The sequence below is a fragment of the Neophocaena asiaeorientalis genome, unplaced genomic scaffold (genome assembly GCF_003031525.2).
Source record: "Neophocaena asiaeorientalis asiaeorientalis breed wild unplaced genomic scaffold, Neophocaena_asiaeorientalis_V1.1 scaffold82, whole genome shotgun sequence".
Lineage (NCBI taxonomy): Eukaryota > Metazoa > Chordata > Mammalia > Artiodactyla > Phocoenidae > Neophocaena > Neophocaena asiaeorientalis.
In genome coordinates this window covers 1,184,342-1,199,336 of record NW_020173068.1, presented here as the reverse complement: position 1 = coordinate 1,199,336, position 14,995 = coordinate 1,184,342, and the positions used below count along the sequence as shown (strand labels likewise).

The window sequence follows — 14,995 nt, the reverse complement described above, 5'->3', positions numbered from 1 at the left end:
TCCCAAGTGAATTACGGATCTAAATTTTAAAAATTAAACCCTACAAGTACTAAAAGGGTAAATTCCTGTTTAACCTTAGATTTATAAGCCTTTCTGTATATGACTGAAAATCCAGAGGCAATAAAAGAAAATATTAATAAATTTACATAAAGATAAAAAGTTTACATGGCAAAAAACCACCATAAACAAAGCAACTGATAAATAAGGAAGAAATATTTGGAATATATATCACAGACAAAAAGGTAATAGCCTAAATATATAAAGAACTCGTAAAAAACAAGGAACAAAAGACCTAAAACCTGCGCTCTATAGCTCAGTTAATAGGATTGTACCAATATTAAAATGGGAAAAAGACATGAAAATAAAATGGCCTTCAAACATATGAAAAAGTGTTCAAGCTTAGTCATAATTAGAAAAACACAAACTAAAATAATACCAAGATACCATTTCTCATCGATGAGACTGTCAAAAATTAAAAAGTATGACAACACATTCTATTGGTGAGGCTGTGGTAAAACAGGCACTCTCATATGTTGCTAGTGGGAATGCAAATCAGGACAACCTTTCTGAAGGGAAATTTGGCAATAGCTAACACAACTATATATGCACTTACCTTTTGACCCAGCAATCCCATTACTAGGTATACAAACCTCCAACAATATGAAAATACATAAGCACAGAGTTATTTACTATGGCACTGTTTGCAACGGCAAAATAACCTAAATACACATACATAAGACAGGGGTTATTCTGCATATAACTTATAGTTGGCCCTCTGAATTCGCGGCTCCTCTGCATCCATGAATTCAACCAATCCTGACTGTGTAGTACTGTAGTATTTACTACTGAAAAATATGCAAGTGGACCCAGGTAGTTCAAGCCTGTGTTGTTCAAGGGTCAACTGTACTATGAATTATAATAAAGAATGAACTGACCTAGAGAGAGTTCCAGGATACACTGTTAAGTGAAAAGAACAAAGTGGAAATGACTACATATGGTATGCTACTCTTCAATGAAAGAAAGGATATAAGAAAATACCTATGTATCTGATCATTTGTGCAAAAGAGACAGAAAACACAAACCACAAACTGAAGAGATTTGTTACCTACTGGTAATGGAATGGGTGGAAAAAGGGTGGGAAGAAAGTGGGAATCAGAATATGGTAGTAAGAACCCAGGAGTGACATGTCACCAAGTATATCTTTTTTTTTGCGGTAGGCGAGCCTCTCACTGTTGGGGCCTCTCCCGTTGTGGAGCACAGGCTCCGGACGCGCAGGCTCAGCGGCCATGGCTCACGGGCCTAGCCGCTCCGTGGCATGTGGGATCTTCCCGGACTGGGGCACGAACCTGTGTCCCCTGCATCAGCAGGCAGACTGTCAACCACTGCGCCACCAGGGAAGCCCTCACTGAGTATATCTTTTTGAATATTTTTTACTCTTAGAATCAGTAATAAGAAAAAAAGAATTAAAAAAAATTAAAAACTGAAATGGGCATCAGTGAGAGGTGGGACAACTTCAAGTGGCCTAATATAGAAGTAACTGGAGTCTCTGAAGGAAAAGAGGACAGAAAAAATAATGGCCAAAAACTTTCCAAACTTGATGAAACTAAAAATCCAGATCCAAAAAGCTCAACAAAACCCAAGCATAGGAAATATGATCAAAATTATAGTGAGACATACCATAATCAAATTACTCAAAACCAGTAATGAAAGAGAAAATCATAAAAGTTACCAGAGGGAAGAATGACAAGTTATGTACAGAAGAACAAAGATAAAGATCAATGACTTCTCATCAGAAATAATGCAAGTGAGAAAGAGTGGAACAACATCTTTCAGGTACTGTAAGGAAAAAACTGTCAACCTAGAATTCGATATACAGCAAAAATACTTTCAAAAATGAAAGTGAAGGATTTCCTTGGTGGCATAGTGGTTAAGAATCTGCCTGCAAATGCAGGAGACACAGGTTCAACCCCTGGTCCGGCAAGATCCCACATGCCGCCGAGCAACTAAGTCCATGTGCCACAACTACTGAGCCTGTACTCTACAGCCCGTGAGCCAGAACTACTGAGGCCCAAGTGCCTAGAGCCCATGCTCCATGACAAGAGAAGCCACCGCAATAAGAAGCCTGCACAGTGCAACAAAGAGTAGCCCCCGCTTGCCACAACTAGAGAAAGCCTGCGTACAGCAAATGAAGACTCAATGCAGCCAAAAATAAATAAATAATTAATTAGAAAAAAACGAAAGTGAAATAAAATTTTTTTTCAGACATACAAAAGCTGGAAGAATTAATCATCAGAAGATTCACACTACAAAAAATGTTAAATGATATCCTTCAGGGCGAAGGAAATCATACCAAATGGATATCTATGTCTGCACAAAGAAATAAACAGCACCAGAAATTTTAACTACATGGGCAGATATGTACGATTTTTTAATTATTTAAATCTTTAAAAAATACTTTTAAAGATTTTTAAAAGCCAAAAAAGACAACTGTTTAAACAAAGATAACCCCAATATATTGTGGGGTTTATAACATAATGTAAAAGTAAAATGCACAGCAACAAAGATCAACTCCAGTTCCAAAGGGCAGGAGTAGGGCCTGTCCTGGGTCACAGTGGAACACAGCAGAACTGAGGACTGGCAGTGCAAGCCCAAAGTAAGCTCAAGTGCAAGCTCAAGATCACTCTTTTGATCCTTCCTGTTGACTAGTTTTGGGAAATAGTTTGGGAACCAGTTTTGTGCCTTACTTACTTTATTTATTTATTTATTTTATTTATTTTTGGCTGCATCTGGTCTTAGTTGTGGCATGCGGGATGTTCATTGAGGCATGCAGGATCTTTTGTTGCAGCGCGTGGGCTCTTTGCTGTGGTGCGCGGGCTTCTCTCCAGTTGTGGCCTGCAGGTTTTCTCTTCTCTAGTTGTGGCGCGCAGGCCCCAGAGCACATGGGCTCTATAGTTTGCAGCACGCGGGCTCTAGTTGAGGCGTGTGAGCTCAGTAGTTGTGGTAAGTGGGCTTAGTTGTCCCACGGCATGTGGGATCTTAGTTCCCTGACCAGGGATTGAACCCGCGTACCCTGCACTGGAAGGCAGATTCTTTACCACTGGACCACCAGGGAAGCCCCTGTGCCTTAGTTCTTGATTTACATACCTCAGTTTACTCATGGAGTGGGTCTTATCCTGAACCTAGTAACTTCACTACTGTTGTCTGCCTAGAAAGAAAGCTTGGCATTACCTAGAGGTTCAACTGACAAAGGTGTGCTATTCACATGTGGAGAATTATTCCTAGGCTTATTAACTGGTGCCCAATAGAATTCCTGGCTGATAGGGGCACCACCTCTGACAAATGAGTATCTTTCTTGTAGAGAAACTGCACAGAAAAAAAAACCTTCTTATATAGGGGTTGGCATGGGAGTTAAAAACTTCTTTATAGCATGCAACAAATCTTAAGGAAATGATAGCCAAATTCAGATTGGTAGTGCTGTATTCGTCGTGCAGCACAGGCTCCGGACGCACAGGCTCAGCGGCCATAGCTCACAGGCCCAGCCGCTCCGCGGAATGTGGGATCCTTCCGGACTGGGGCACGAACCCGTGTCCCCTGTATCTGCAGGCGGACTCTCAACCACTGCGCCACCAGGGAAGCCCTGAGAAAATTTTTAATAAAAATAAAAACAATAAATAAACTAGCCAATTTCTTCTTTCTCTTTAACCCTTCCTTTACATACCTCACCCGCCTGAGATTCAGACAATTCCAGCAAGAAGGGAATTTCTGTGTCAAAACTGGCGAAGAAGCTAGTCCACTGACGTTCAAAAGCCACCAAATCCTAGAAAGAAAATGAAAAGATAATGTGGTCATTCAAGGAGGTACTTTAGAAAACCAGAATCATGAAACCGCATCTGATCTCAAAATACCAGACCGTTTAAATATGTTGTTTAAAAGGTAGTAGCAAACTACTGATACATGTTACCACATGGATGGACCTCAAAAACATTATGCCCAATGAAAGAGGCCATATATAAAAGACTACAGTATATGAAATACTCAGAAAAGACAAATCTAGAGACAGAAAGTAGATTAGTGGTTTGCTTAGGGCTGACCGTGGGAATGGAGGTTGACTGCAAGTGAGGACAAGGGAACTTTCTGGGTTGATGAAATGTTCTAAAATTCAAATTGTGGTGATAGTTGCACACCTCTGTAAACTTACTAAAATCACCAAACTGTACACTTAAAATGGGTAAATTTTATGGTATATAAATTATATTCCAATAAAGCTGGGGTTTTTTGTTTTTTTTTTTTAAAGGGCAGTAAATGGGCTTCCCTGGTGGCGCAGTGGTTGAGAGTCCGCTTGCCGATGCAGGGGACGCAGGTTCGTGCCCCGGTCTAGGAAGATACCACATGCCGTGGAGCGGCTGGGCCTGTGAGCCATGGCCGCTGAGCCTGCGTGTCCGGAGCCTGTGCTCCGCAACGGGAGAGGCCACAACAGTGAGAGGCCCGCATAACGGAAAAAAAAGGGCAGTAATGTCCTTTAAAAGCTGTTTTTAAAAAGGACAGTTAGCAACCCTTGTTGAAGAGGGAGTTATTTATGAGTCACCTAAAGCTATTTATGAGACACTACACCTAGCACATAAGCTCACAGAGTGAAGCTTTGTTTAAGGACAAATTAGTTGACTTTAGTTAGAAGTTCAGTGGGGCCAGAGGTGGCCCAGAGCCCTTTCCTCCCTCATCCTCTCCTCCTACAAGTATGAGGAACTCTGCACCTTCCCAGCTGACTCTCCTCTACATACAGCCTGCCTCCCTCCCCCATCCCAGCTGCTTTTCAGCCTCCTCTCTGAACTCATTCTTGTTCCCAACCACTACACATTGCTTTGTGTTCCCGGCTTTTTTTTTCAGGCATCATCAGTTAACCCAAAATATCAGCTATGACTTGCTTGATTGAGATACTCAAGTGACATCTTTGTCCTTATTTGGAAGTTGCTGTTAAATTGTACTCAAATTGGATAGTTCTCTTTACTGTCCATCTCACACTGTGTAAGTGTACATGACAAGCACCCAGCCTAGTGCCTTGCTTACAGCAGGCATCCTGTTTGCTGCACTAAAACTGGCTGTCTGGATCTATGCTCTTCCCTACTCTTCTCTTTAAGGATACATAAGTACTCATACCTATGAACTCTGTGTTAGACATGCAATGGTCCTAGGCATAAAGCATAATGGATCTCTGCTGGGAATACTTAGTGTAAACAACATTCTCAAGTGACTTCACTATTTGCTGCCTAGACAATCTGTATTTTGTTTATTTTATATATAGATATTTATATACACGCACATGTATTACATTACATATATGTCAATATATGTCTAAAATTATTTTCAGTAATACGGAGGAGACAGTGCTGATATTGTTTTCTGAGTATGTTTTATATATAACATAGGATAAAAATCAGGTATATATGTGTGTACATATGTATGTATATACATGTGCATGTATATATAAGTATGTATGTGTGTATACACACATACACACACACAAGGAGAGAAAAGGCGAGGGAGCAGGGAGAGAGAGAAGAGAATTTCCTAGTCTCGTCCACTGAAGACACCTAGAAACAATGACCAAAACAGGAGCAAGGAGCATTTCTAGCACCCAGACTGTGGTGCTGAAATGTGATTTCCCACTCAAAGAAACCGTAACTTACTAGAGAAATGACCAATTCCAGGTCTGAGACAGGAAACGTACAAGATAAGCCTGGAATATCTTGTCACAGTATATAGCAGAGAAGTTATTGAGGACTGTTAAGATTGTGTTAAAAGGATTTGTAACCAACTTGAAGTGAGACCACAGCCCAAAGATGGAACAATTTAGAGCATCGGTAAAAATGATAACTGCAATGGACAGAAACATATCAAATATATTTAAATCTATGAGTTCAAAATTAGATATATTTTAAAAAACTATTTTTTTTTTTACTGGTTACTTTTGGAAAACGGTTGGGAACCAACCTTATTTTGAAAACTTAAAAGTAAAAGCAAGAATTCAAGCATTTATCTTGCTTTTCCTACATGAACGTCACCACTGCATAAACAATATTAGCAAGCTGAATATTTCTCTTTAGAGAATATAAATGAAGAAGGAATTATAGAATTGGAATACCACCATTTTGCAATAGTGAATTAAGACTCTAATTAATGAAGTAAAGATCTGAAGATTGCATATCAATGGCTGTTCACAAAATAAAGAGAATCAATTAGATACACGTACTTCTTGGTAAGGAACACAATACCCTCTATGAAGTAATCTTCCCTCTAAAAATCAACCCTGAAACTGATTAAACCTCTAGATTCAATTACTAATAATCAGGAAATACAGAAGACAGGGAAACTGTTAAACTACATCATGGGAATGCAATCAACAAAATCCCAGTAAGGGGCTTCCCTGGTGGCACGGGGGTTAAGAATCTGCCTGCCAAGGCAGAGGACACGGATTCGAGCCCTGGTCCCGGAAGATTCCAAATGTTGTGGAGCAACTAAGCCCGTGGGCCACAACTACTGAGCCTGTACTCTACAGCCTGCAAGCCACAGCTACTGATCCCGTGGGCCACAATTACTGAGGTCCGCGCACCTAGAGCCAGTGCTCCGCTACAAGAGAAGCCACCGCGATGAGAAGCCCATGCACCACAACAAAGAGTAGCTCCCACTTGCTGCAACTAAAGAAAGCCCGAGCGCAGCAAAGACCCAAAGCAGCCAAAAATAAAATAAATTAAAAAAAAAAATCCCAGTAAGGACAACCATATGACAATGATCTGGTTTCTTCTACAGACAGTTAGCGAGGGATGGGTGGGAACAAAGAGAAGGAGGGGGAATCCATACATGAGAAGAAACCTAAAACACACACAAGCAGGCAAAGCTAAACTATGATTAGATTCAGAAAGACCTGTGCTGGAAACTTTGCTTTGCCTCTTACTGGCTGTGTGACCTCCGGCAAGGGAGCTAACTTCTCTGAGCCGCAAATGCCTTATGTGCATAATGGCGGGGGCTATTATTTACCTTACAGAGATATTATAGGAATTAAATGAAATAACCTGTAGAAAGTGCTTATTACCAGGCCTTACACACTAGATGTCTGCAGTACTTGTCAATTTCTCTGCTTCTACTGTTGGCTAGCTGGAGTTGGCTAAGAACATCTGAGCCTCCACCTTGATTTCCTGGAACTTGTCTGCTCTATCTCTCAGACACCCATAATGCATATCACTGGCCTCAGGTAAGTCACATTTGAGGCTATGCAACCTATTGTGGGTCTGTGCTTTCCTTGATTGGCTCTGTCCAATCCCTTGGGCTATACCAGAATGCTTCACTTTGTGAGGCTTAGGAAAACAAAAAGAACCAATATAGCTATTAGTACAGAATACACTTTATTCTGTTTTCCAATTCTATTTAGAAACAAACTCAAAAGTATGTTTCTATTTTAATGGCCTACATGGTGACACTCACCTTGGTTTGGGTCTACGATAAGAAGTAGAGTTATACAGTTGGGCAGTCACCATTTTCTGGCTATCTTCTACGGAAAAACACTGCGTGCTTTGGGGGATACACAGAAAAGATAGGCACTTTGCTCCCAAAAAAGTTCCCTGAGGGAGGTGGATATGTCAGTACTAATTACAGAATAAGGTGGAATGAATCATTAAATACTGCCTTCAGCTCCACGCTATGACCAACAGTGACAAATCCTAACCACTAGACCATTGGGAATCCATGCTATGACTGAAATGGAAGATTTCACGTGTGTGTGTGTGTGTTTGTATTCAAATCTTCCTAATATCCTTGTGTACTTCTCTATGCCCACTTTATAGATGAGGAGACTGAGGTACTAAATGGTAAAATGACCTAAGGATGCAATACTAACAACTAGCAAAAGTGAAAATATATCTAGGTAAGGGATACCCAGAGCCTGTGTGGTTTCCACTAGACACACTATTCTCCAATTTTTCCCCAGCACAAACAGTGCATTTGTGGAAATGGATACTGTGTATGGAGGTAGAATTGGTTCGTTGGATCTGATGATGAAGAAGAGAAAGTCTCTCTGCTCAGACTCCTGAAGGCCGAATCCAGAAGACAGGCCCAGATGGATATCAAGATCAGATAAGCAGCAGAAGTCTGCAAACCCCAAGAAACATGCCAGTGTGCCTTGGCCCTTGGCCACCAGGAAAGGACCCTGAACTTCAGACAGAACTCTTGCCCCTATGCTGGCATCCGGCAGTGTCTGATCTCAGGTGACTCAAAAAGGGAAAAGAAGCTTAATTTCAATATTTAAAAGTATTTTTAAGAATTACACGAGGTAGGACTTCCCTGGTGGTGCAGTGGTTAAGAATCCGCCTGCCAATGCAGGGGACACAGGTTCGAGCCCTGGTCCGGGAAGATCCCACATGCTACGGAGCAACTAAGCCCATGTGCCACAACTACTGAGCCTGCGCTCTAGAGCCCGTGCACCACAACTACTGAGCCCACGTGGCACAACTACTGAAGCCCGTGCACCTAGAGCCTGTGCTACACAACAAGAGAAGCCACTGCAATGAGAAGCCCATGCACCACAATGAAGAGCCCCCGCTCGCTGCAACTAGAGAAAGCCCATGCACAGCAATGAAGACCCAATGCAGGGAGGGAGGGAGGGAGGGAGGGAGGAAGAAAAAGATTTAAAAGAAAAGAATTACATGATGTAATAAATACAAGAAAATGAAAATAAGTAAAATAGTAACAACCACCAGTGAGACTACCATCTTTAGTTTCTAAGACACTGAACACAAATTATTTTACAAAGATGGAAATACACTCTGCTTTTTACTTTTCTCACCAAACATATTTTGAACATCTTTCTAAATCAAATCTCAGAGCAGTATGCATTTTCTCTTTGCAGGATCTGACCAAGAAGCATGGAGCTGTAGGATCCCTGGCCAAGAAAGAGTTGCCAGCAGTGACTGACCAGTAAAAATTAAGGCCTAGATGCTAATTCTGACTATAAGATTACCAGTCTTAGCAAAGAGAAAATACATGTGAACAGAAAAGTATTTGGATATTGAAGAGAAAAAGAGTTTGTAAAGAGAACTTTGGAGGCTATGAAGCAGCTAAGCAAGAGAAGAGAGAAGAAAAAAAAGTAGATTTTAAGAAGTAATATGGGTACAGATTGGCTCCCTTTTTAAAAATTTTTTATAGGCACAAGTAACGACTAGAATTGTATTTTAACTTCTTTTGGTTGTTGGATTTGAATTTTATTAACACTTGTAGACTCAACACAGAGAACCCTGCACAAATTTATAGTCATTTTCATACATATTTATTTTATCCTACTTAGGGTTTACTGAGCTTCTTGATCTGTGGATCGATGTATTTTATTTCATCAATTTGGAAAGTTCTCAGACATTATCAACTTAAATTTCCAGCCCCATTTTCTCTCTACTCTCCCTTCTGGGACTCCAATGATCTACTATGCTAGATCATTTGACACTGGCAGATACTGGATTCTCTGTTCACCCCTTTTGCTCTTTTTCTCTCTGTCCTTCAGTTTGGAAACTTCCTATTGACTTATCTTCAAGTTCACTGAACTTTTCTTCATTCGTGTCTAATCTGATAAATTAGCCAACCTAATAAATCCTCCATTTCTATACCATATATTTTTCATTTCTAGCATTTCCATTTGGTTCTTTTTATAGTTTTCAGGTCTCTGCTAAAATTCCTCAACTCTTCACACATGTTGTCCCATTTTCTTCCAGATTCTTTAGCATTTTTATCAGTTACTTAAACAGATCAAATTTTCTTGTTTCTTCTGGTCTTATAATTTTTAAAAAATCATATGCCAGACATTTTGTATAAAAGACCAGTAAAAACAGAGGTAAACAGTACCATTTACCTCTAGGAAAGGGCCACTAGATCCCTTTCTTTTGTTAGGCCACTAAAGCAGGGATCTAAGTCAACTTGATCTATAATTGATCAGGGTCTGCATTTTGTAGCATTTGTAGTTTGGTTTACTTCATCACTAAATTCAAGTATTTCGAGGGTGGGGTGTGAACTTTGATAAAGATTTTGCTCAGAGTACTGGGACAAGATTCTGGAAATTTCTTTGCATTTTATAGCTGAGCTACCAGCTTGCGGAATCATGGACAATCTCTCCCTGCTTTACAAGCTGGCTACCACATTTCTGGGTGGCTAACGAGTTCTCTTTGCTCTCTAGTCCCCTTGGCTCTGTCTGTGTAGAGAGATCCTTGCCTTGCTGCCTTGCACCCAGCCTTAAGAGGGCAGCTGCTTATACTCTGTAAAGACCTGGAATGCCTCCAAATGACTGCTCTCAGCTCTCCTGCGCTAATCCAGGTTATAGCTGAGTGTCAAGTACCTCAGCGGGGATGGTTCTCAGTGCTCCTGCCTGGCTCCTAATCTTTGGTGGACTACCCTGAGCGCTTGTGAAGACCTATGGTTTAGAGTTGAGGGGTAGGTGCTGACTCACTCACATACAGCCATTAAAAGCTCTTTAAAAGGTCAACTGATTTTTTTCTTATCCCTGTCTGTGATAGATTTCTCTTCCTCCTGCTGCTCTACTGGAAATGAGAACAGTGTCCTATGAAGGGCCCTACTTTTTTAGAAAACAGAGTTCTTTGAGGTTTCCTTGCATCTTCAGCTCTCTAATGATTTTACACTATTATTCTGTTGCATATTCAGATTGTTTTGGTTATTAGGGTGAGAATAATGGTCTCTTTTGACTTTCTATATCCCTAACTGGGAGTGGAAAACCATGGTCATTTTTATTTCTTATTTTGTGAACAGCCAATTCCGGTTGTCTCCTAGTTCCCCACTGTTGTATTTTTCTTATCAATTTGTAAGAGCTCTCCATAGTGTAGTGGGTATAAATGTGCTCAATCATATTTTGGTATAAGAAATATCACCTTACTTTATTCTTTCTAAATAAAATTAAATCTGGCCCTGAGTCCTCCTCACTCTTCCTGTGAGATGGGAAGTCCACTATCAGACATTAAAAGGGCTTCCTTTCTACTTCTTCATGGTATCACTTAAGAATACCAAGCTCACTGGAAGTCAGAAAACCAGGAAATGGCCTGGTCTACAGCCCATGATGATTACCACTGTTGCTTCTTCAGTTGCATGATGTCACTGCTGTTCTAGGTGTAATTAAAGATGCTCTCCTGAGTGGTCCCATTCCATTGACTCCAGAGATGCTTGTGATGTTCTCAAACTACAATGCTATGTCTAGCTTCCATGTGTGACCTGAAGCATCCTCACGTTCAGGGCACTGCATGCAAGTGGGGCATGGGTCCCAGATACTGTGCAGAAACTCCTAAACTACTTATCTCTCTTATTTGTCTGTGGTTAAATTTTATTTAACATTCTTACACTCTTTTTTCCTCTTTTTTTTTCTTCTTGTGGCCATGCCACGCAGCTTGCGGGATCTTAGTTCCCCAACCAGGGATTGAACCTGGGCCCTCAGCAGTGGAAGCACGGAGTCCTAGCCACTAGAACGCCAGGGAATTACCATCATTCTTACATTCTTAATGTTGTAATTTTTGCATTTTCACTTTTTCCCATAATTAGGCAAGCCATGGATTGATGATGATGATTAGGTCTTTTTAAAGAACAAAAAGTTCAGGTTTTAATTTTCTTTTATATTCCTATTTTATTAGAAATGTTTAACAGAATGGATGTTCAATTTCATCAAATGCCTTTTCAGCATCTATGGAGCTATCATAAATGGTTCCAAGGAGAAAAATCAGTAGTGATTACATTAATAGATTTCCTGATATTAAACTAAATATTAAGCCCTTAATAAACTCTGCTTCATCACAGAATGTTCTTTTAATATGATACTGTTTGCTACCATTTTACTTAAAGTATAGGCATTAATATTTGTAAGACTGATGTGCAGTCTTCATTTTTTGAATTATTTTTGTTGGGTCTTGATTTCACAGCTCATTTCATTAAAAGGCTACATACAAGCTGTTCTTTTTCCATGCATATCCATCCATGACCCCTGAGAGACACTACTGAGCTGTTTAAACAAAGTACCTATACCTTAGTTTTGTTTGTTGCTCCTCATTGCAAATTGCTCTGTGCACTGTGAATTTTTTCTTCAAAGTTCAGATGAAAAATTAATGCCTGACCCTTTAATCCAGGAGTCAGTAAATTATGGCCTTTCCTTGGAACACAGACACACTCATTTGTTAAAGCACTGTCTATAATGGCATTGCTGAGTAGTTCAAACAGAGACACAGGGCCCACAAGGCCTAAAATGTTACTGTCTACCCCTTTACAGAAAAACGTTGCCAACCCCTGCCTAATCCTTGATTCTTTTAAGGCATACACCAACTTTTTAATCTTTTCATGCCAGAGAAAGAGTGCAAAAAGACACCCTCTTTATTGTTTTTCTAAAGTCCAGCCCAAGGGAAAGAATGTCTTTAGGTCAAAACCTAAATCTTGGACCAGGCAGGCAGCCTTGGTCTCATCTCAGGTGAGGTTTCCTCACAGTGGAAGAGGTCCCCTTCCACCCCCCAAGAAGTTCAAGATAATAATTGGGGGAGAAACTGTTCAATTCTTTGACTAAAGCAAACTAAAATATATCCTGCATTTCTACAAGTTAAATACCATTAGTGGATAATTGAGCTGGCTGTAATATTTATAAGTTAAATACAGTATAGCTCCTTACTTCTGAAAGCAAAGTCTCCAGAGACATAGGATCCATCTTGCTGTAGACATTCCACAGATTCAAACTCACATCCTGCAACTGCAACACAAGGGGAAAAACATTGAAATAACTGAGTCAGTATCATTAGGATGATCAGAATTATTTCCTGACATTTAGAAATGACTATCTTGGTAAAAACTCAGTGATTAGAATAATAAATAAAAATTTTATATTATACTAGAACCTATACATATTAATAAATGTGTCCCATTCAAGGAAACTATCTGTTCAGAAACTTTGGTATATCTTCTGAATATCTTCAATGATGGGCATATATATATTTATACACATATACACACAAAAATATTTTGTCTTTGTTTAGAATAAAATTTTAATTAAAATAATACATTCCTATAGTTTTAAAAAATCAAATACTAGTCCTAAAGGCTTGTAATAAAAAAATTTTAATCCCAACTCCAACCTTTCACAAACCTCCACTAGTCTTAATCCTCAGAGGCAACCACTTTCAAGTCTTTTAACATTTTCTTTTTGGTAATTACCTCCATATTTTGATATAAGCTTCTATCACTTTCTTGATTTATCAATTTAGAAATTAAATACTGACTTATGGTACTAAGATGTAGCTCTGCTACGCCTATCCCCATTCTCATACGTTTTCTCACATATACACCTTAACATTATCTAATATCATGACTTTTTTGGTTATACCAGTAGTTATTGTTTATAATATTAAGGATATATATATATAAATATATATATTAAAAAATATATAAAATTTACTGCAGGCCAAGTGCATACCATACTCATATTTGCTTTCTTAAACAAATTTTGTTTTTCCAAGAGCTACCAACAGCTTCATTCTTTTCACTTGTGTAATTTAAAAACTCAATTCTAAAATTTTTTCTACCTTTCCCACTTAATTTGCTAGTATGCTTACACTAGGGTTTCTCAGTAGCAACACTACTGTCATTTTGGGCCAGTTATTCCTTTGTTGTGAGGGGCTGCCCTGTGCATTGCCTTGTGCAAAATCCCTGACCTCTACTCACTAGATGCCTACAACCCATCCCCCAGCCCCGGACCAGGCAAATCAAAAGCATGTCCAAATATTGCCAAGTGACCTGGGGGGAGGGGGAAGAAGGGACAGCGAAATCACCCCAATTGAGAACCACTGGCTTAAAGATATCAGATAATCTATCATTGCTTTTTCTTCTTGCTTCATTCTGGTATGCCTGTTATGTAAGCTTGCTGTGCAACTGCAACTTTCACTATGAGACTTCTCTTTGCTATCATCCTGGTGCTCTCATGAGATGGATCTGATTCCATGGCTTAATTTGTCTCCTGTTCCTTGGTTAACTTGTTTGCTGGAGAACATCCTCCAACAGCTTTCTAAGAAAAGATTAATGGGAGGAAATTTTTTTTAGTTTTAAAATGTCTTTATTCTGTCCTTACGACTAATTTGGCAATCACTGATGCTCTTTCATCCTTCTGTATTCTTTAGTCTCTCTGTGCTTCATCTTGGATAGTTTCTACTGCTATGGCTTCAAATTCACTAATCTTTTCTTTGGCAGAGTCTAATTTAATGTCACTGCCATCCAGTATATTTTTTCATCTTCGATATTGCAATTTTCACTTCTAGAAGTTCAATCTGAGTCTTTTTTTTTTTTTTTTCAATCTGAGTCTTTTTTATATTTTCTGTTTCTGTTCAACACGTTCAGTCTTTCCTCTAGCTTCTTGAACATATGCAACAGTGAGAATAACTTTTAATGTCCTTGTCTGCTAATTCTAACATTTCTGTCAATGTTAGGTCAATTTTGATGGACTGATTCCCTTATTATCCCACTTCTTTGTAAACTGATAATCTTTGGATGCCAGACACTGTGAATTTTACCTTGTTGGGTGCTAGATATTTTTGTATTCCTATAAATATTCTTGTGATTTGTTCTGGAATGCAGTTACTTGGAAACAGTTTGATCCTTTCAGTTCTTGCTTTTATAAATTGTTAGGAGGGTCCAGATTGGTGCTCAGACAAGGGCTGATTATTCCCCACAGGAGACAAAACCCTTCTGAGGACTCTATCCAATGCCCCTTGTGAATTATGCATTTTTCGAGTCAAACTGGTGGGAACAGGTAGTATTCCCAGCTCTGAGCATGCATCAGGCACTGTTCTGGAATACTTTCAGATATTTTTTTCTTCCTCCACTTTCAGTAGTTACATCACACATGAACACATATATCAACAGGCTGTTGAATGCGGGGGTGGGGAGAAAGAGGAATCTTGGCAGATCTTGGGAGTTCTGTTTTGGAGCAAATATT

General features: G+C 39.5%; 1 protein-coding gene across 4 annotated transcripts in view; it reads right to left on the bottom strand.

The window, feature by feature from the left end:
- DNAAF9 (dynein axonemal assembly factor 9) overlaps window positions 1–14,995 on the bottom strand; it is a 117,753-nt gene that overhangs the window by 85,135 nt on the left and 17,623 nt on the right. For 2 of the 4 annotated variants that reach the window (XM_024742976.1, XM_024742975.1), the window contains exons 5-6: window positions 12,683–12,760; window positions 3,719–3,817 (exon numbers count right to left, since the gene is read on the bottom strand). In XM_024742976.1, coding sequence (XP_024598744.1) covers window positions 3,719–3,817; window positions 12,683–12,760 — 177 coding nt within the window. Of the gene's footprint in view, window positions 1–3,144; window positions 3,477–3,718; window positions 3,818–12,682; window positions 12,761–14,995 lie in introns of those variants that run through there. The other 2 variants (XM_024742978.1, XM_024742977.1) reach the window with 2 other exon arrangements.